The sequence below is a fragment of the Mytilus edulis genome, chromosome 14, assembly GCF_963676685.1.
Source record: "Mytilus edulis chromosome 14, xbMytEdul2.2, whole genome shotgun sequence".
NCBI lineage: Eukaryota > Metazoa > Mollusca > Bivalvia > Mytilida > Mytilidae > Mytilus > Mytilus edulis.
This window is the reverse complement of record NC_092357.1, coordinates 67,795,171-67,817,652: the sequence shown is the minus strand read 5'-3', so window position 1 is coordinate 67,817,652 and position 22,482 is coordinate 67,795,171. Positions and strand designations below refer to the sequence as shown.

The window sequence follows — 22,482 nt, the reverse complement described above, 5'->3', positions numbered from 1 at the left end:
TTTCATTCAAAATCATGAATTTTGGATATTACCCTCCCCCTTTTTTTCTTGGTCCTATACGATTTAAAAATTAAATAAAAATTAGCCTCCGTATTAATAAGATATGATTTGTTCAATTTGATAAGAGAAATAGTAACGAATACTTGGTTACATTTTCTGTTTTCTGTATATATGGGTTAAACAAAGATTTTCATATACTCTTAAATAAGACCCCTTTTAACCCCTTTTGGACACTTTTTCAAAAGTCTAACACCTCTTAAAATATTCTTCAGACATTACTCTTTAGATTTATACAAAAAAATTGCGGTACCCTGGGGTGTAACACAGAACTGAAATTTTACCTTACCAGCTGATGGACTATTGGGTGTTTTTTTTTTGTTGGTTTTTTGGTTTGGCTTTTTATAGCTTGATGTTCGTTGTGATCCAAAGCCCCATTTTGCATACCGTACTTTGACATATAATGATTTACTTTTTTAATTGTGACTTTCACTCATACCACATCTCCTTATATATCTCCTTACTAATATAGAAAATCGAGCACATGGTTCTTAAATAATAATTTAGCAAAGGACCTGTTGATGTGTTTGAGCTGTTGATATTGCCATTTCGTTTGGGACTTCCCTTTTAAAATTTTCCAAGTCGTTCGCTTATTTTGTTATTTTCTTTTTTTTTAAATACAATTAAATGTTTTAATAATTACATTGCAAATGACTACCGATATATTATCAAAAAGCGCATTTAGTTCAGTGAAAAAATAGCCCTTTTTTTAAATTGGCTACCTTTAGCTGTCACTGTTTAATCAATGTGCATGCCTTTTAAAATAAAAAGGCAAATGTATTCCTTTTGAAAGGGTTATGCACCTGACCTCTTAGTTCTTGAGTGGATCTTGAGTTTTGAAATGCTGTCTTATAAATGAGTACACAGATTTGTATTGTATACATTATACATAAAATCGTAAGCAAATGAAACACAAAGTAAACATATAGTTTCATGCAGTGTCTGTTTTATACTTTCCATTTTTGTGTAACAACATTCCAGCGTCACCAGCATATAGAGTATATGTGTCTCAATTGATACGTTACTCTAGAGCTAGCTCAAAGTACGTTGATCTTGTTGAACAAGGAATACTGTTTCTCAAAAGTTGATAAGACAGGGATATGAATCAATCAAACTAAGGTCATCACTCGAAAAAATTTATGGTCGCTATCATGAGCTGATAGGCCATTACGATAAAAGTGTGTCAGCAATCATATCTGATATTCTTCCTCAGTCATAATAACCTTCCATCTTTACCGAACTGAAAAAAGAAATAACACGATGGGTACCGTATACGGTGCAGGAAATGCCTACCCTTCCGGAGCACCTGATTTCACTCCCGGTTTTTAGTGGAGTTCGTGTTGTTTTTTATTTATTATTTGTAACTGTTGATGTAAATGTCTTTTGGTTTTATGGGTCTTTGTTTACTTCTTGGTTTTGATTGTTACTGTCTTATAGATATACATAACATGGTAATCGACTGCATACACATGGAACAAATATTGAAATACGATTTTTTTTGTGTTATTTTTTTTTTATTTCTCTTAATAAAAAACGACTTTACTATTCTAGTAAATTATTTCTATGTTTCACACATTTATAAGAAAGGAGATGTGGTATGATTGTCAATCAGACAACTCTCCACAAGAGACCAACATCATCATGGCAACATGACACATACATTTACAACTATAGGTCATCGTAGGGCCTTCAACAGTGAGCAAAGTCAACGCCGCATAGTTAGCTGTAATAGGCCCTGTAGTAAAATGTAAAACAATTCAAACGAGAAAATTCAAACGACCTTCTTTATATAAAACAAAATAACGAAACACAAATATGTAACACATAAACAAACGACAACCAATGAATTACAGGCTTATCCTTTTGATAACGGAATATTTAAACAGTTAAATACTGTATGTCCTAAATAAATCCTAATTAGAAATCTGTAAATTAATTTTAAGATAAACAAAATTTAAAAGGTGCACCTTTATAGATTTTTTGGAATTTGAGTATTACTTTTGGTTATGAATCTTTTAAAAATAAGAAAATAAATAAGGATAACATTTATATAGGATCATTCAGCAGATATTTTCATATTCTTGAAATGCTTTACCATATCAAAAATGTAGAAAAAAACAATATTTGTTAAAAACAGCAAGATAAATTAACTACACAACTAACATAGCATATGAGAAATGAATACAGTTAACACTAAGGTCAATACTTTCAGTAATAATAATGTTTATTGTACACCATGCAATATGCATGGAGAATTCATTTTCTGCAAGCCTTTCGTTCATCTAGAATTCTCATTTTCTTAGAGTATTATTTCTTCTTTGTTTTTTTTTCCTATAAAATTAACAAAAGATTATTTCAATATTATGCTTGATATGATTCAAAATATTTGTACGTTGATACATATATTTAAGTTTTTTTTCTCTCTCAAGAATATCAAATATATCATAGAACGACTAGCAACCTTAAGCTTTACTTCTTTGTTAGTACATAGTCTTAACCTGTTGTAGGACACAACACAGAATCCCAAACTATAATTTAAGGGATCAAGGAATAGCCATTGTGCTACATTGGAAACTTTTGTGAAATGATTTGACATATAAATTAAAATTCTTAAAAATATATAATAAGTGCAGAAGTGTTAAACATCTTGTGTAAGTATAACAGTAAAGTCCCCAAAAAATGTCCACATGTTTATCTGCGATAAAGTCGTGTTAAAAGCTACAAGATGTTAATCAGTGATCTAATTGAGTATGTATGAATAGAGAAAGAAGCTTTATTGTTTGTTTTCATCAAAATAAAAGAAATCCGCTTATAAAACAAATGTATAGTCTTATATAGATATAGAAAGATGTGGTGTGAGTGTCAATGAGACAACTTTCCATCCAAATGACAATTTATAAAGGTAAACCATTATAGTTCAATGTACGGCCTTCATTACTGAGCTTTAGTTTACACCGAACAAAATGCTATAAAGGACCCCAAAATTACTGGTGTAAAACCATTCAAACGGGAAAATCAATCACTGATTATTATTAAGTTACCCTCTTTTTTATGTCTGTTTTGTGCATTAAAACAACACTTCCATCTTCTTTACCCACCAAGCTGAAAATAATGAATAACAATTGGTTTGTACTAGCTGTTATACTAAGAAAGTGTATCTTGAGTTAATACACACCAGTACTGTATGTTGTAATTAAACGAATACTTGTATTGATGCACTAAACGTATTTTTCAAAGTAAATTCCAATTGACACGTTTGTCTATTTGAGGAAAAATGACGTGATTCGATACAATTTTAGCCAATGAAATCCTTTTGAATTTTGTCTATCTTAAAGTTCATCTACAGTTTTCTGATTAGGATTTATTTGGGAAATACCAATTCAAGAGTCTTATTATTCTGCTTTTAAAAAATGGTCGAAGGGTCCAAATGCATTGAATGCAGAAAGTGCATTGGAAACAAAATTGCGGAAAATGGAACGAGCATGCCCATAGTAATCGCTTCCCTTTTATAGGTTTTTTTAATTTTTTTTTTTTAATTATTTTTATTTTTTTATTTCTATTTGCATGCGTGTTTGTATTTTTATTTTTCAAGTCCATAAATGATTCCTTACCTCATTTCAAAATCGGACACAATAGCTGTGACAACTTCCTGAACAAATCCCTTCTTATCAAACTTGTATAATTTTTCGTTTCCTCTTGGTTCAACGTAATCACTAATGTCATGAATATCTCTCTTCAGAGTGTCATATGAAGTAATAAATGTGATATCATGTGATACACTCATTAATCTCTCCAAACTTTCGTAAATGGTTTTTTGATGTTCGTATATACGTTCTTTGTTTTTTAGATCGTATTGAAATTCTTCTGTTTCTATATCAAGTTGACTCTGTACTTCATCAATTTTATTATCTTTTGTGGAGAAAACTGCTTTCGTAATCTTTTGGGCAGCTTCATCTATTTCTGCCAAGGCGGTTTCAGATATTATTTTAATGGTCGGTTTTTCATATTTTGTCATGTGTTCTACTACTGTTGACAGCTTGGTGACTTCTAGTTTCAAATCGGAAATATTTTCCTCTGCTCTTCTTCGGTAGTCATTGGCAACCGTGTTGATATCTGTGATGTCATGACCCTTGTGCTCAGTTGTAACACATTTACCGCATATCAGATCATGACATCGTGTACAAAAGTAAATGAATTCTGACTTGTGCAATACACACATTGCATTAGAAGAAAAGGCTGACGGATCAGTTTTTTTCAAATCTGTTACTGTGTGGTTCTTCGCAGTCGGCAACTTATCATGATTTGTTCTGCATTCATGACAAAATGCCGATTTACATTCGGTACAGTGGTAAACACCTAGATTGTCACAAAAGATGCACGTTGTAACTGAGGCTTGTGCTGCTTTCATCTAAAATGAAGGAAAAAAAATATCTATAGCAAACAGATACTCCGTTTAGGTTTGCTCTGAATGTTGAAAATAGTGTTCTGCCTGACGGCAATTTGTATTAGGAAGAGCTGCTTCTCAAATCTCTTTTCTCCAATAGCCCGATTTATTATTTGATTTCTTTCTTTCACTATCTCGACAAGTTTTACTTTATTATCACGTTTATGTCTCCTTGTTATTTTCGTTCTCAATGGTAGTGGTAGACTTGTGATGCCCCTCAGTTAATTTAAATTAGCTGCTTGATTATTTTTTATTTGTTCTTGTACCTGTGGGACAAATCCTTATTATATAATAATGTAGCCTTCTGTTTCTTTTATCTGTTAGTCCCGTTGTCAATTGTGTTGTTAATATTCTTTTATATGATACTATTGTTAGTATAATCTTGTTATTATCACATAGCTCTGTAGTAAACTGTTTTTGGTTGTTGTTATTTTTTTGTATGGTTTATGAACCATGTCTTACTAAATTGATCTGGATGTCAATCCTATATCTTGTATTATGTTTGTCTTATAGAAAATTTCGTGATACTGGCAGTAATTTGATCCCTCTTTGAAAAAAATATTTTTCGATATTAAGGTAAACTATAGCTTGTTACATGTGTGTAATAAATAGTTTGTTTAATTTCGAAAATCGTTAAAATATACCCACTAAAAATCTTATATCCATTTGTCTTTTTTCATTCAACTTTCGGTTCCACTGTGATTTATTTTCATAGTTAATCTTTTCTAAAACTAAATCATAGATTCATATGCATTTTTATAAACAGAAAATGTATAAGGAAAGGCACATACACAAATGTTTCTCAGACGATTAAATCTGCTTTTAATGGCATGTCAAGATTAAACTGCTCCCTTTAAGTTTACATGTACCTTGGAGTTTTTTTTATTCTTTTTTCCTAATAAAATTTCCCATAATTAATTGGCCAACATATAAATGTTTAATAAAATATTCCAGCAAAAGCCAGCCAACTAAACATTATCTCACCTCAGTTGATGTAAGCTGCTTGTACCGATAAGGCTGGTTGCCACATGTAACTGCTCCTTTCATCACTGCTAGTCCAGAGTCTGTTGGTATAGTTATGTTTCTATTTGAGAACGTCTGTCTCACAGCAATTTGAACTAAACTACATTCAGAAAAGTCGCCAACCATGACGATCTCCTTCACTTTATGTGCATTTTTGTACTCTGTAAACACGTTATCCATCAGGTTTATTATCCTGTCAATCGTTGGTTTGAATAAGATGCGGATTACATTGGAATAAATTAGTAATTTGTAACCCCTCAACCGAATGTCATTGCCATAAATAGAGGTAGATATTACATCCTTTAGATCGATGAGACAACATGGAACACGCAGGACAATTCTTTCTTTTAATTTTGAACAAACAGTACAATAAATGAAATCTTTCTCTAAATCTAAAAGGCCTACAGGGTCTTCTTTTCTCAGTGACGTCATCACTTGTGAACCAAAAATTGTAACTAGAAATTCTAAAAAGCTGTTATTTACAGATGCGTCACCACAATCATTTCCTGTTGTCCGATATTTTTCTATCACTTGATTACCATCTTTCTTGAGGACTGTTATGTCTGCACCACAATCTAATATCAGGAAATAGTGTTAAAAAATTCATAAGTAAACCATACATTCAATATAATGTCTGGAGCCGTCATGTAACTCAACAGTTAAGTACTAATTTATTGTTTATAAAAGAATTTACTATGCCCGCATATTGTTATCCAAACATTTGTCTTTATTATTATTGACCTATGTTTGTTGAAATATTGTGTACGTGTTTTCATTGAGAATATTAAAAGGACTTAAATGCATTAAATACATACCAACACGTAAATAGATCTCATATTATTTTCACTTATATACTTTTGAATACAAGACATTTTGGTTTTCACGATTATGAGACAGTTTCTTCACCAATTCACAGGTCTTAACTCATAAATTCTGAACTGAAACATGCCTATCTTATATAATTAACTCCAGTTATGTTATCAAGAAACATAATGCTGAGTTGTAAGAATTAAATAAATTAATCTCAATAAAAAATAAAGACTTAAACAAATATATCAAAACACGTCAATATAGATAAATGTCACATAGAACCTCACACAAAATGCAATACCTTCTAAATGAACAATCATACATTCAGCTCCGTCTTGTAATTCATGGAAATGGTCTTGATGACAAGACATAAATGCAGCTTCCGCTTCTGTCACAAAGATTAACTGATCAGAGCTTATTCCTGCCTAAAAATAAATAGAATACAATTGAATAATTCATGCACGAAATGTATCAAACCTACTGTCCTTTATTGATGTATGCTGTTGTTTGTATAATGCATACATACTGTTTTGTTATCAAGCAATATTTATTTGCTTTTCTAAAAGAAAACCATTTCCTGTAATGTTATAAATACTTTCAATAACATATTAAATTTCTCATTGGTGAGTTCTACAAGAGACCAGATGTCAGATATGGAAACATACTATATCATTTGGTTTATATTAAGTTAGTGATTATATATATATATATATATATACATTATGTACACAGCCATGTATCACCATCATTGATGGCGATCCGATGGATACATCTGTTGTAGGGTTGTCACTGACTCAGACGTACTTATATATATATATATATATATACAACTCGTCTAAACATCAACCCAACAATGTTAGATCTGTAAATTTGCTTTCGCATATATATATATATATATATATACAACTCGTCTAAACAGCAACCCAACAATGTTAGATCTGTAAATTTGCTTTCGCAAATTTTTGGTTCTTCCCTCGCCGGGATTCGAACCCATGCTACTGTGATATCGTGACACCAAATCGCCTGCACTGCAGCCGTCCCGCTAGACCACACGACCACCTGGGCTCTCAAAAAAGAGCTTTCGGTGGGCATGTGTTACCTTTCCACGTCAGTTTTAATCTAGCGGCGTACTACAGTACATGATATATAAGGCATGAAGATGTTATTGTTACAGATCAGCTAAATATATATATATATATATATATATATATAGGCATCGTGGCCACTCGTTACTTGTTTTCTGTTTAGTATTAAATTTATATTAAGATCCATTTTGTTACATCTTGTGATCAATTTTATTTGGCAATCGCCAATGGCAGTCAGCAGGGTTAAAGGACATCAGTTGTTCGACCTGTTAGTCAAATGCGTTTTGTTTAAATATACTTCTTTACTTTTTTGGTCTTTGGAAAATGTTGTTTGTGCTGTATTTAGACCCTTCTACAACGACATTTGATTTACATGCACACGTATAAAAATTGCGGTTCTTATCTAACGCAATCATAGGTTTGAACGCAGTTTTCAATTTAGACTCGTTTAAATTTTTTTCGTTGTATCATATTTTCCCTCCGGTTTATATGATCCGTTCATCCTATATTGACTCTTAAAGGGGCACTAGCTGTCAAATTCATTGTAACCAATTTGACTCAAATTCTCATATTTGGTTTATAACAATGTAAAACATTTATCCAAACTATCAAAAGTATAAAATAAACAGTTTACAGAGCATGGGGTAGATAATATATAGGTTCGTTTCGTGTGTATCTTAGTCCAGACGCCATCTAATTAACTATCGATTTGACCTCAGATGACCATATAAGCGGTGTAAACAAAAATAAAGATACGAATAGATTAAACCAACACGTGCAATTGCATTTTTATAGGTCTGTTTGATTTTATTTTATAGATTAAAAATAGATGTTTCTCATTGTTTTTAACCATATAAGAATGATTTTATGTGCATCGAATTAGTAATCAAATGATTTACCGTAGTTTCACTTTCATTGTTGACATTCTTTTTCTTTAAATAACCAGTACACGTACAATGCATGCGTTGTCAATCTCTAGCTAGGGGTTAACTTGAAGTTCACATGAATACCGGTTAGAATGATGATGACGTTTTCACTTGCAAGTGAATCAGTCAAAAATTATGTTTAATCGTTTATTTCAACAAAATTAAAGGAAATTGATTGCTAAAAGCAAATTATTATTTCATTATTCCAATTTGATTAATGATTGATCTAAAAAAAAATCATACTTTATTTTTTTATATATATCGTAGCTAGTGCCCCTTTAAAATTCAAGAGTCCATCTAAAAATGAGGGTTTATTTTATATGGCCTTTCAAATACCGTTTCGATCTCTAACATCACTGAAGAGACATTTATTGTCGAAATCCGGATCTTGTGTACAAAAAAAAATTAACACCTTATGTTTGTGACATAACATCGTGGCCACCAGTTACTTGTTTTCTGTTTAGTATTACATTTATATTAATTTAATTATACAAAGATGGTTTACAAGTCCTACACAGTTCTCCAGTCTGAGCAGAAAGTTAATAAATCAAGGTTATATCAAAGAACAGTTGTCCTTTTTTTTTTTAGAGTTAATCGAAATATACCAAAACCTTGTTGATAAATATTCGTTTTTAACTTCACAAAAAACACATGATCGCCTTGAATTGTAGATTGCATGTACTGATCTTGTTTATCATCTTAAAAACATGTTATAGTGTTCTTTTGTTTGTATTAATTTTATAAATTATTAACCCTTACTATTTTGTTCATTTTTGGTAATATCCGTTTGGCGTGGATCAGTACTTATACATCCGGAAAATGTGTTATTGCGCTATGATCATGTTTATATTCTTGAATTTCATTTTTCTAATGTCCTTTGTCTATATGCTATTTTGTTTTTTCTTTGTTGACATATTTGTTTGTTTTTATATTGAATAAGATTATCACACAATGTCGATTGCTGTACCCATGTGTTTGATATTTTTTCCTGTTATGTCTATTAGTTTTGTTCACACATTGTCAATATAATGGATTTTTCTGCGACTGTCAAACTGTTTTAATAGTTTGCTGACGCACAAGTGCCTTATTTACCGGATGCCGATATGAATAAATCTGATCTCTTAGCAGCACACATTTTTCCGGAAAAGTGTATTGAGTCAAATCTTCCAAATCATCATGTTCTGCTGTCGTCATTTATGATCATATCTGTTGTCATTTGGAAGAATGATATTCCATAACGGTCAACCGATTCATAAAATTTTCGAAAGGGTAATTTTCAACTTTATAAATAGGCAACCTTTGGTAAAAAGCTGTCAATGAATCATGATAGCAAGTTGAAGCTCTGGAATATCATAGTAGCTGGGAAATGTATACCAATGAAGCACAAATTAAGTTAAAGATAAATGCAATCATAACTTCGTGAGTCTAAATTGCGTCTGTTGTCTTATCAGGAACGGCCAACACAAAACATATTTGGTGTATAAATACCTAGCCAAGCCTAGAGTCATATGACCAAAAGGTACATAATGCTACAAACACAAATGCAGGGAAAACTGCAAAGTAACAGATAAATATACACAACGTCAGCATATAACCTCTACACAGCTACTTTTGCATAGGTACTATTTCTGTACTAAAAATCTGTAGTATTGGAAATCTACTTTTAATATTCAGTACTATTTTGTAACTTTAAAGTTATTGTAATATTTAGGTACCTGTATTTTACAGTTCTTGAAATTTAGGTACTACATATTTTTGGTTACTTCCATTACATTTTCAGCATTTTGAACGTTTTTCTATTTCAAATTTCTTAAAATTATGATTTTCAAACATGGAATATTGTATTATTTCTGTACCAAAATATTTAGTACAAATTAAGTACTGTAAAACACAAGTACCTAAATATTTCAACAATTTTAAAGTACAGAAATAGTACTAAATATTAAAAGTAAATTTCCAGTACTACATATTTTTAGTACAGAAATAGTACCTATGCAAAAGTAGTTGTGTACAACTTAAGATCATACTGTATTGGTTTTTTTATATTGACACTGTACTAGGTTTTGGTACATCTAATAAACAGGACAAAAAGGACGAATATTTCTTTTCAAACCTTGACTCATTTTTATTTGGTATGGAAAAGATGACGTTTTTCCAGTCTGAATAGCATCTACAAACTCATGAGTATCGTATGTACGCAGATACATAAAGCTGGTTTTTCACTTCTAAGGTAAGAAATATTTATAATTCTAACATTGAAATCGTTTCGTCTGTTATAAAAACAAAAAGGTTCCACTTGTGAAGCATCTTGGTAGTAACATGTAACCATCAACTGTGCTCATTGCTACCTTGTAGATCTCAAGCAAGATACATAGCAGATTTACATGTGTCAAAATAGTCGCCAAACTTTACTCTATTTAATGAAAGGACATCATTTATATAGCAATACTTGAATTAACAGGATAATGCTAGCTTCTTTTCATAGAAAGCTACTGTATGACATCTGCCTCATGTGAATACGGGAACAATTTGGTAAGAAGAGGATTACAGTTAGGTCCCATATGAATGTCAATTGTTTGTTGAAAAAACACGTCCTCTTAACATAACAGATATTTTTTCAATCAAGAAATCAAGTATCTGAACATGGACAGCTTTACATAGTCTTGTTGGAATCAGACAGGTTTTAATAAGATAAATTATGTCAATCAGAATTTAAGTCTGGAATTTGTATTTTTTATGTTAAGGGTAGAAAATTCAATTGTTTGATTAATATTGCAAGATGGAATTGACGTAGATTGATGTATTTAGCAGATTTTAGTATTCACAATAAAATTTCCCAATAACTCTGAAACTGGTTTTAACATGGCAGACCACAAACTATTACGCTGTGTACAAGGGACACTTTTCTTGTCTCAGGTATCTACCACAATGAATAAGAATCCATTTATGTACAACTGGTTGAATCCTAAAGTAACATAGCATTGACCTAAGTGTATTTATTATTTTCTCTTAGGAGGTATCATGGGGGTATGTGTAAAGTTACATTTCCAGCCAGTTGAATTATCATACTTTATTCCTTTATCAAGCAGTTTATGACATTCGATTAGAATATCATTATGTTTTGATATACATATATATGAACACATGTGTTGTACACCAGAACATTGCATTTGAACCATACTGTTAGAAAATATATTTACCTGCTCTGCACATGATCTCAAAAACTGTTCACCAGTATGCCGCAAATATGCAGTAACATTGACGACCAACGTCCACATCCAGTGACCTTTTTCAAGTCGTTTCTCTCTGTTGATAATTTGCATTGTATAATTAACAAATGCTTCGATGAATATTTTGAAGACGTGACAAGCAGGTAGAGATTTGCCAGTCGCATCCACTAACACCATATCCCTGCTGAAATTCTAAACCATGATATGAATTATTGTTTTATTTTAATTTCTCCAAATATTCCACATTTTGCATGTTTATTAATATGAATTAAACCACATGCTATGATGATTTGCACATGTGCGTCATTATTAATATTCGAACATAACTCAGAAAAAGATAGTAATTAGACCTGCAGCATTCAGCTAAACATATTAAAATGAAGATGATAATAGATATATATACATTTATATTAAATTAACTTATCGTCTTAATACAGGCTAATGACATAACGCCCGTTAAAATACACAGATCAATACTAATAGAATCAAGACAAATGGCGGAATAAGACTCTTACCAAACAGAGGTGAAAGATATCAAAAAAAAATTCAAACTCATAATTAGAAAATAAATAGACAACGCCATTTTTAAAAAAAGCCCAAAAGATTAAAATACAAACAACAGTATACAAGGCATAACATAGACAACAAGCTAGGGGGCAAGGTACTAGTATATTAACTTTTGATATTGAAGAAAACTGATAGGATACTCATTATATCATTAATGTTTAACAGGCAATATTACTCTCGTGTCATGGACGATTGTATGTATTGTTATATAGATAAATTCTAAATTTACTCCGAAAGTTTAAATAATAGTCGGCATTAATCAGATAATGTTATGATTAAAAGAAACCAAAAACTTTTCAAAAGAAGAGTTATAGCCTATTACAGTTTTACATCTTTCCTGTAACTTCATACCAGGTAGGCAATATAATCTTTTTTGTTTGTTTTTTAGTATATTTTTTTTTTATTGCTGTATGTTTTTACTTTTCAAATTTATATTTACTGTTTGCATGTAATATAAAATTACTATGACGCAAGAAAAACAGGAAAAAAATGAAATCATCAACATGAAATCATTAGAAACGGAATAAAGATTGCATGCGAAGTATGTTATTTAAGGCTAATATTCCAACCTTCTAAATAAACAGTCTGCAAGAAAACCATGCAAAATACAAAATATTGTTCAAAAAGGCATGAAGGAACTTTTGAAACATTTTATGTTTTTGAAATCTTGAATGCTAGTAAAACAGTGTGAAGTTTCTACTAAACTTAATCTGCTTTAAACAGTTTTACTGGCCATTTAAATTTATATTTGCTATATACATTTATTTTTTCGTGAAACAAACATCAGTGCATAGCCAAATGGATGTTTTAAAAAATATCAAACATCCAATGTTGGCAAATTATTTACAAGTTATTTATTGCATTTAACATGTATAACTTTTCTATATTTTTATAAATTTCTTACAAAGTGACTTGTATTTTTCATATACCGCCGTTATTAAGTAGTAACAATTCATTTGAGTCTTACTTCATGTGGTTACAGTAACAATGATTTCTAAGGTTTATATATAGATTAATTAGTGAGTATTATTACACGTTCTCAACGAGCCTTAAAACTTGAACGCATTAGAAAGGAATATTCCACTTTCGTGTGGTCGGTAAGATTAGATGCTTATTCTGAAAATCTTTGTAGAAAATAATAATTTTTTGAAGATTTATAAGTCAGATAATACATACTTTACCTACAGTCGGTCTTTCATTTGATCAATCGTGACACCTTTCGATGTGTTCGACGACAAGAAAAACCTTAAAATATGCATTATCTATAACATATCCCCTCAGCATTTTTCTTTTAACAAATTATTAAAAAGGCCAGAAGGGCTAGCTTGATCTGTAACTGTTAGTTGTCCTTCTGTAAAATAAACGGTGTATACCAATGGTAGTGAAAAATGGGGTAAATATAATAATCGTAATGCCTGTGTGTCTGTCTGTTTTTTAATATATCTACATCCCTTAATTTTACATCGAGTACGATGATCATTTGCCGAAATTGGATTTTTTTTTATATATTTTGTAGATATTTGATTTTGTTGCTACTTTAGAAATTATAGCCTTTCAAAAAAGAGCAGTTTTGTAAACATGGTCAAACTTCAAATTTTCAGACCAGAATAAGTAAATAAAGAACAAAAGGTTGACTTTAAGCATCAACATATTCTGTCAGTTAGAATATATATTCACATCATATTCTTACAAATAAAACCGTTTCTTGTTGACAAACACTGGTATTTGACAGCTTAAAACTTCTAAATAAAGGCAACAGTAGTATACCGCTGTTCAAACTCATAAATCCATGGACAAAAAACAAAATCGGGTTAACAAACGAAAACGCATTAAATATAAGAGGAGAACAACGACACAACACTACAATGCAACACACACAGAAACAGACCAAGCATCAGACAAAATCCCATGAGAATAACAAATATAACATCAAAACCAAATACATGAATTTGGGATAGACAAGTACCGTGACACGTCTTATCGCAATGTGAATTTACACTCAAAAATAAGAGAAAACAAACGACACAATTCTAAAATGGCTAATGTTCAGCTTTTTTTTAACCATTAATGGCTAAATATAGGAGACGCTCCATAAAGAGACCACAATTCAACGTTTTGAAAAACAAGTTTTGCACAGAGATTAGTTGCTATGAAGGTATCATGTATGCACAATTGTTAGTCAATATCAGAACATTGCATTTAGAGCCTATTGCATGGTTTTCTGGCAGAATTTAAATAAAATTGAGAATGGAAATGGGGAATCTGTCAAAGAGACATCAACCCGACAATAGAACAGACAACAGCAGAAGGTCACCAATAAATCTTTAATGCAGCGAGAAACTCCCGCACCCAGAGGCGTCCTTCAGCTGGCCTCTAAACAAATATATATACTGGTTAAGTGATAATGGACGTCATAATAATCTCCGAATTATACACAAAAAAATAAAATAAAAAATCAAACAAGACTAACAAAGGCAAGAGGCTCCTGACTTGGGACAGGCGCAAAAATACGGCGGGGTTAAACATGTTTTTTGAAATCTCAACCCGCCCCTATACCTCTAGCCAGTGTAGAAAAGTAAACGCATAAAAATACGCACAGTAAAATTCAGTTTAGGAAAAGTCCGAGTCCGATGTCAGAGGAGGTAACAAAAGAAAATAAACAAAATGATAATAATACATAAATAACAACAGACTTCTAGCAGTTACTGAAATGCCAGATCCAAACCTCAATTAAACTGATTGAAAGATTATGTCTTCATCATATGAATATCTGTTTAAAGATTTTGTAAGCTTCTGATGTGAATACTGACATTTTTTTGTGCTTTGTAAAGAATATTACCATAAAAGATAGGATGTGGAATACTTTAACGTATAAGATTTCTGCATGTAGAGTTATATTTACGAATGATGTCCTGGTACCGATGATAAAATTTAGTAAATGTTTTCACTAGTTTGTGATATCGAAAACCCTTGTGTAATTATTTTTTCAATAATACATCAATGTCTCTCGCTAAAATTTAAAACGTTGTTACATACACAAGCGATCGTACAAGTTGAGATATTTAAACACCATAGGATTATGACAAGGGAACGCCACCATAAAAAAAATGGATAATTAACGATAGGAAATAAAAAAATCATCTCTTTTATCATAAATTTTTGTATGAAGCTTTCCGTTAAGGATATAGATATCAAGATCAATGAAAGGGCAGTGGTCATTGATAGTATTAGCTTTATTTAAAGTAAGTTCAACAGGATAAATTTCTTTAGTATACATACTGAAGTCGTCATTTTTGACAGCCAATATATCATCTAAATATATAAAATTAACCGATTTCTCTGACGTCAGTCTAATGTTCTTACAGTGGATTATTTTTCAAGAATCCACTGACCACAGTGTTAACTTAAGATAACTTATATCATAACTTTAAACTTTTAACTTACGATATGCTATCCTCTTAAAAACGAGTGACAAATGCAAGGTTTGAACTTTCGCGTATTTTCGTCAGTTAAGTCTGCAGTCTATGCATCATACCACTAAATCACAAGTGCTGACATAAATTAACATTTAAATAATACTCGTAATATCAATGCATGTCAATAAACTGTATTTTTTGTCTTGTCTTTTTGTTATCTAATAAAATATATCAACACTATAGAATCAAGGAATTGGATATATTACTTATTAGTACAATTCCTTGATAACATAAACATCCATATTAACATGACACTTTGTTTTTTTACGTACAAGGACTTTTCCTTTTCATCATAGCACATGCGTACTTTTGGTTTCAGTATCAAATTGATATCATACTATTAATATGTTTTCTTTGTATGGTTATAAATGGTCTAAATATACATCAACATTCAACGGACTCTAATTTAAATTCAATGTGATAAGCTATGACAGTCAAACTACTTCTTTAAATTTGTAAAACCAAAAACAAAATCATCAACTTTATATGAAAAATGAAATAAATTATACCTCTAAGATTAAAACAATATTTTGGTCGAGAAAAACAATACTATATTTTGTTTTATTCCGGCTACTAGGTTTGAAGTTGGCACTGTTAATATCACAGTTACTTCTCTCGGTGCCAACGACTAGACGACCACCGCTATGAAGAGCTTGCATGAAAGTCTTAAAAATTAACATAATTATATATTGTACATCTGTAGCAAGAGCAATTATTCTTGTGCTTCAGAATGCGTACCACAAATACTACTAGTTTATTGACTGATTGACGATGGATGCCTAATGTAATAACGTTAAAATAGTTCAAACATAAAGGGAAACAGTTTATACAAAATTTATGTATACTTGTTCAAATAAACCAATAATTTTATTTATTTCATCATAAATTAAAATACTATATATGTGAATATTAATGGTTAAAGGTTTTTAAGTTGTTTTTTTTTTACTTTTCAAAAAACGATTAATAAATTCTGGATATTTTTTATATGACTTTTTAAATTAATCATAAATACCAAAATCTATTTAATTTAAACAAAGTGTAATGATTAAACATCGAATAAAAAATATATATACAAACATAATATCTGGTATTAAAAAGGGGAAATAACAGCCCATTTAAGCTAAATTGAACTCATGTTAACTTTAATATAAATGTGAACCGTGTAGATCTAATCATTTCAAGCTATTATAGAATCAAAATGACAAAATACGAAATTATTTTCATGACATTCCAATGATTCATTGTCAAATCATAAAACAGATTTTAATAGAAATGGATTAAGCTAGAGAATTGATAAGTAGTGGATTCGTAAACGATAAAGTAGTCGCTCGTTGATTATCGTTTACGAATCCATTACTTCTTATCAATTTTCTACTACGTATTATTAAATTTTTGTATCAGATGTTGTTTCGATGGGTCTTTGCTGATTTTAGTCATAAATTGTAACTCATAGCAATACAAAAACAGGTCCGCAAAAAGTGGTGCATAATTAGGCACCATTGGAATCCCGATAACCTGACGACATACGGAATCTCCAAAGCGAACACAAATGTTATCTTGTAAAAATTCAAGGGAAGATATAGTATCAAAGTATGTCCAATTGACATAGTTCTTTTGTTTATTGCTACTAAAAATGACCTAAAAGAGTTTGAACAGATGTATTCTGACTTATTAAATGCCCATTTAATTAGGTGTGTGATTTTTTTCTTAATGATAATATGAGACAAGGTTGTATATAGGGTAGAAAAATCTAAACTTTGAACAAATTCAAAATCACCAATATAATCATGCAATTTATCAAGGAATTACATCGAGATTTTGACACTCCAAAAGTCTAGTAGCTATAATTAGTCTTTTTTATACGTACTAAGAATATAAGACAGCACGTAGAAACTACTATTATTGTAAGAATTCACGGATAAGTAAAAATAAGATAATTTAGATAATTTACAATCTAAAAGAGAAAAACAAAACAAAAATGAAAAAAATGATTTGTTCCCAAAAAATTGCCTGTTTATAAGAAGCATAATTGGTCAACTTGTTATAAATTCAGGATCATATAAGGACCTTGGCAAAACAATTTTCATATTGAATAGAACAAGAGTACACACGCTGAAATGTCACCTTCTTTACTAACAATTGATATTTTGTTGATAGTCCTAAATATAAAGTTTTACTACAACTATAACATGAACTTAACATGATCCAAGAATAAGGCCAAGGTCATATAAACCGAAGGAAAAATACATGTATACCATACAATCATTCAATACACTAAATATAGTTGACCTATTGCTTATAGTTTCTAAGAAACAGACTTTACCTAGAAAAACTAAACATTGACCAATGAACCATGAACATTAGGTAAAGGTCAGATGAGTCATGCCAGGCAGACTTGTACAGCTTACAATCCTTTCATACAACAAATATATTTGACCTATTGTTTATAGTTTAAGAAAAACTGATAAAAATACAAAAACTAAACTCTCAGCAATAAACCGTGAAAATGAGGTCAAGGTCAAATAAAACCTGCGAAACTGCCATATACATTATAAAATATTACCATACACAAAATAAAGTAGACCTATGCATATAGTATAAGGAAAAAAGACCAAAACTCAAAAACTTTGACCACTGAAACTGCCGGTTGGACATGTACACCTTACCATGATTCTATACACCAAATATAGTATACCTTTTGCAGACAGTATAAGATAATCAGACCAAAACACAAAAAAATTAGCTATAACCACTAAAACATGAAGATGAGGTCAAGGTCAGATGACACCCGCCAGTTGGACAAATACATCTTACAATCCTTCCATACACCAAATATACTTGACCTATTGCTTATAGAGATATACACTTGACCACCTAAACGTCACCTTGTTCACTGATCCATGAAATGAGGTCGAGGTCATGTGAAAACTGTCAGACGACCATGAGGACCTTGCAAGGTACGCACATACCAAATATAGTTATCCTATTAGTCATAATAAGATAGAAATTAACATAACAAAAAATCTTTACTTTTTCAAGTAGTCACTGAACCATGAAAATGAGGTCAAGGACAATTGTCATGTGACAGACGGAAACTTCGTAACATCTATATACAAAGTATAAAGCGTCCAGGTTCCCCACCTTCTAAAATATAAAGCTTTTAAGAAGTTAGCTAACGCCGCTGTCGTTGCCGCCGCCGCCGCTTGTTGTAGTTGTGTCATTTGTTTGTTTTTATTCTTACAATAATACTTTGATATAGGTCAATTCAACATCAACCTTACGAGTGAAATTATCATATCGGTTATTTTGTTGCTGGAAATAGTTTTAATAAAATTAATGAAGATCATATATGTTTTTTGATGACTTGTTGTAAATTTGACAGTATATTAATTATGCTTTGGTAAATGCAAAATTGCAACGACAAGAGTAAAAACAAAGGTTTTTTTTTCATGTTATATTTGATCTCAAGAATCGGGGTTTTTTTTATTATGTGTAGGAAAATATGTATAATATACTAAATAGAAATCGTTTTGTAACATATTGCCTTCTAATGACTGCTTATATTCAAATCTTAATTATATGTTTTTTTTAAATTGACTTGTTAATGGATCATTCTCTCAATAGGGATGATATGTCCTGATTTCTTATAAAAAAACCTAAAATTTGTATATAAAACACATAATATCACAACTCATTAAACACTCTATATTATTTTTTCCTGGAAAATTGAGAGAACAACGCAATTCAATGAAATTTAAATACTAATAACAAGAGGTTTTGTCAGCAAAGCAAAGATTGTGATAACTTTTATCTGATCGAAACAAAAAAAATAGATAAATGCATGAAAGCATAAATTTATGACTCTTTTAGGTCATTTTTTAGTAGCAATAAACAAAAAAACTATGTTAATTGGACATGCTTTGATACTATATATGCCCTTGAATTTTTACTAGATAACATTTTTGTTCGCTTTGGGGATTCCGTATATCGTCAGATTATAGGAATTCCAATGGGGACTAACTGTGCACCACTTATTGCGGACCTGTTTTTGTATTGTTATGAATTACAATTTATGACAAAAATAAGGAAAGACCCATCAAAACAACATCTGATAAACAAATTTAATAATACTTATAGATATTTGGATGATATTTTGGCTCTCAATAATGACGACTTCAGTATGTATATTAATGAAATTTATCCTGTTGAACTTACTTTAAATAAAGCTAATACTAACAATGACCACTGCCCTTTTCTCGATCTTGATATCTATATCACTAATGGAAAGCTGAATACTAAAATTTATGATAAAAGGGATGATTTTTCATTTCCTATCGTTAATTATCCGTTTTTAGATGGTGACGTTCCCTTGTCACCATCTTACGGTGTTTATATATCTCAACTTGTACGATTCGCTTGTGTATGTAACAATGTTTTAGATTTTAACGAGAGACATTTATGTATTACTGAAAAATTATTACACCAGGGTTTTCGATATCACAAACTAGTCAAAACATTTACTAAATTTTATCATCGGTATAAAGACATTATTCGTAAATATAGCTCAACATGCAGACTTTTAATACGTTCAGGTATTTCACATCCAATTTTTTATGGTAATATTCTTTATAAAGCACAAAGGTGTCAGTATTCACCTCAGAAACTTACAAAACCTTTGAATAGACTTATTAAGAAGGGATATAATTACGATACTGTTGTCAAGTCATTAAAGATTGCATATTTTGGCGTTAATATTGAGTCATTGATAAGGTCTTTGCATCGGAACTAAACACATTTATTCTAAAAACAGTTGTTGGCATGACACGGGTTATGTTCCTCTCATATATGTTATAATGGTATGATACTAAACCCCTAACGGGACGGATTGTGCCTGATGTTCATATGATGAAATCATAATCTTTCAGTCAGTTTAGTTGAAGTCTGGAGCTGGCATGTCAGTTAACTGCTAGTAGTCTGTTGTTATTTATGTATTATTGTCATTTGGTTTATTTTCTTTGGTTACATCTTCTGACATCAGACTCGGATTTCTCTTGAACTGAATTTTAATGTGCGTATTGTTATGCGTTTACTTTACTACATTGGTTAGAGGTATAGGGGGAGGGTTGAGATCTCACAAACATGTTTAACCCCGCCGCATTTTTGCGCCTGTCCCAAGTCAGGAGCCTCTGGCCTTTGTTAGTCTTGTATTATTTTAATTTTAGTTTCTTGTGTACAATTTGGAAATTAGTATGGCGTTCATTATCACTGGACTAGTATATATTTGTTTAGGGGCCAGCTGAAGGACGCCTCCGGGTGCGGGAATTTCTCGCTACATTGAAGACCTGTTGGTGACCCTCTGCTGTTGTTTTTTTATTTGGGCGGGTTGTTGTCTCTTTGACACATTCCCCATTTCCATTCTCAATTTTATTATTAAGATTGTGAATTAGCACCAATAAATTGTAAAAATGGGATTAGAATGAGTTGTTAATACAAAAAGGGTTACCAACAAATAAAGCAAAGACACAGACCTTATTCTGGTAATTTTAACCAAACACATATGTCAATTACACAACAAAATATGAGAAACAGAATGGTTTCAAGATATCTAAAGACGAAAATACTTCATTTTTTCTTTTAAAAAATCGAATGAAAGCAAATAAACACGGACCAAAATCTTCAAAACACACATAACCTCTTCCGGTGTAAAGGTCTATATACAGTTTAGTGCCACCTTGTGACTGAAATTTCAATTTATCGATGATCCATTTGATTCGAACTACATGTTTCTTTGTGTATACAATATAAAGAATTCCAGTAGATTATGCATATTCGTGCTCATCGGTTCCGGATGTTGGGTATTATTCAAATAGGTTGTTTTGATCTGATTAAAATAAAAATATTCTCCTATTTGAATTTTAGATATATATCTTTGTTAATCAAAAGAACAATTCACCAAGGGTCAAAAGTTTGGGGAAAGAGTTAACAACATTTCTTCATTGTGTGTTACTTGGCTTGCTCAATTTTGTTTCTTACTTTAAATTGTGAACAATTGCATCCTTAATAACTTTAATTATTTACATACACAACTGGGTGACATTTAAATAAAAAAAAATGGTAATAAAGCAAAAATGCAATTGCTATTTATCATATATTTGCCATTTGAATGTTTGAAATCGACACACTGTGTCGAGACAGCTGTATTGGCAATCATACCACATCTTCTTTTTATATACATATAATGAATATGTCAAATGTACCTTAGATAACTACAATAAAGAGGAACAGATCGGACGTATGTAATAAATAGAAATTTTACTTAAAGGACAAACCTTTTCGTTAAAAAATCCTCTGAAAAAATAGTACTCATCTTGTTTTTCGTCCATACATAAATCTGAATAAGTATTTTCTGCTTCATAGCCAAATGAATTGAGTTCTTTATCTTTGTCTAATAGGACACATGTCGGAGTTTTAAGCGACAATTTATTACTTTCACAATTCCAATAACTCTTGCTATGAATTTTCCGTGGATCACTTTTAAATTCTGAAGAAAATGAGAAACATGCACCACTCTGTGTATTTCCAAAATGTAGAGCTGCAACAATCAGAAAGTTTGACTGATCCACCATATTGTTTTTTGCCTGCAAGTATATTGTTGTATAGTATTCAATTCCCAAGGGGATACCGAGGAGCAACGAATGTAACAAAGGTCCTGTACATTGTCTTCTTATTTAGAATTATATTTGTGCATGTCTAAAACATTACAATTATAGTAAATGGTTGTTGTTTAATCATGATTTGAATTACCTTATTGGTACTCTATTGCTTTTGATTTGACAGAAAAATAGCAATAATGAATGTGTATTT

The 22,482-nt window shown here is 30.9% G+C and overlaps 1 protein-coding gene across 1 annotated transcript; it reads right to left on the bottom strand.

Annotated features, from left to right (window-relative positions):
* Positions 1 to 1,585: 1,585 nt before the first annotated feature.
* Positions 1,586 to 22,251, bottom strand: LOC139502679 (heat shock 70 kDa protein 12A-like). Its single transcript, XM_071292212.1, has 7 exons — positions 21,948 to 22,251; positions 11,546 to 11,767; positions 6,636 to 6,759; positions 5,486 to 6,099; positions 3,669 to 4,465; positions 3,099 to 3,159; positions 1,586 to 2,388 (listed from the first exon to the last, which is right to left on the bottom strand). Exons 1-7 carry the CDS (start codon positions 22,242 to 22,244, stop codon positions 2,365 to 2,367), a joined length of 2,139 nt encoding a protein of 712 aa, XP_071148313.1. The 5' UTR covers positions 22,245 to 22,251; the 3' UTR covers positions 1,586 to 2,364.
* Between the last annotated feature and the right edge of the window lie 231 nt (positions 22,252 to 22,482).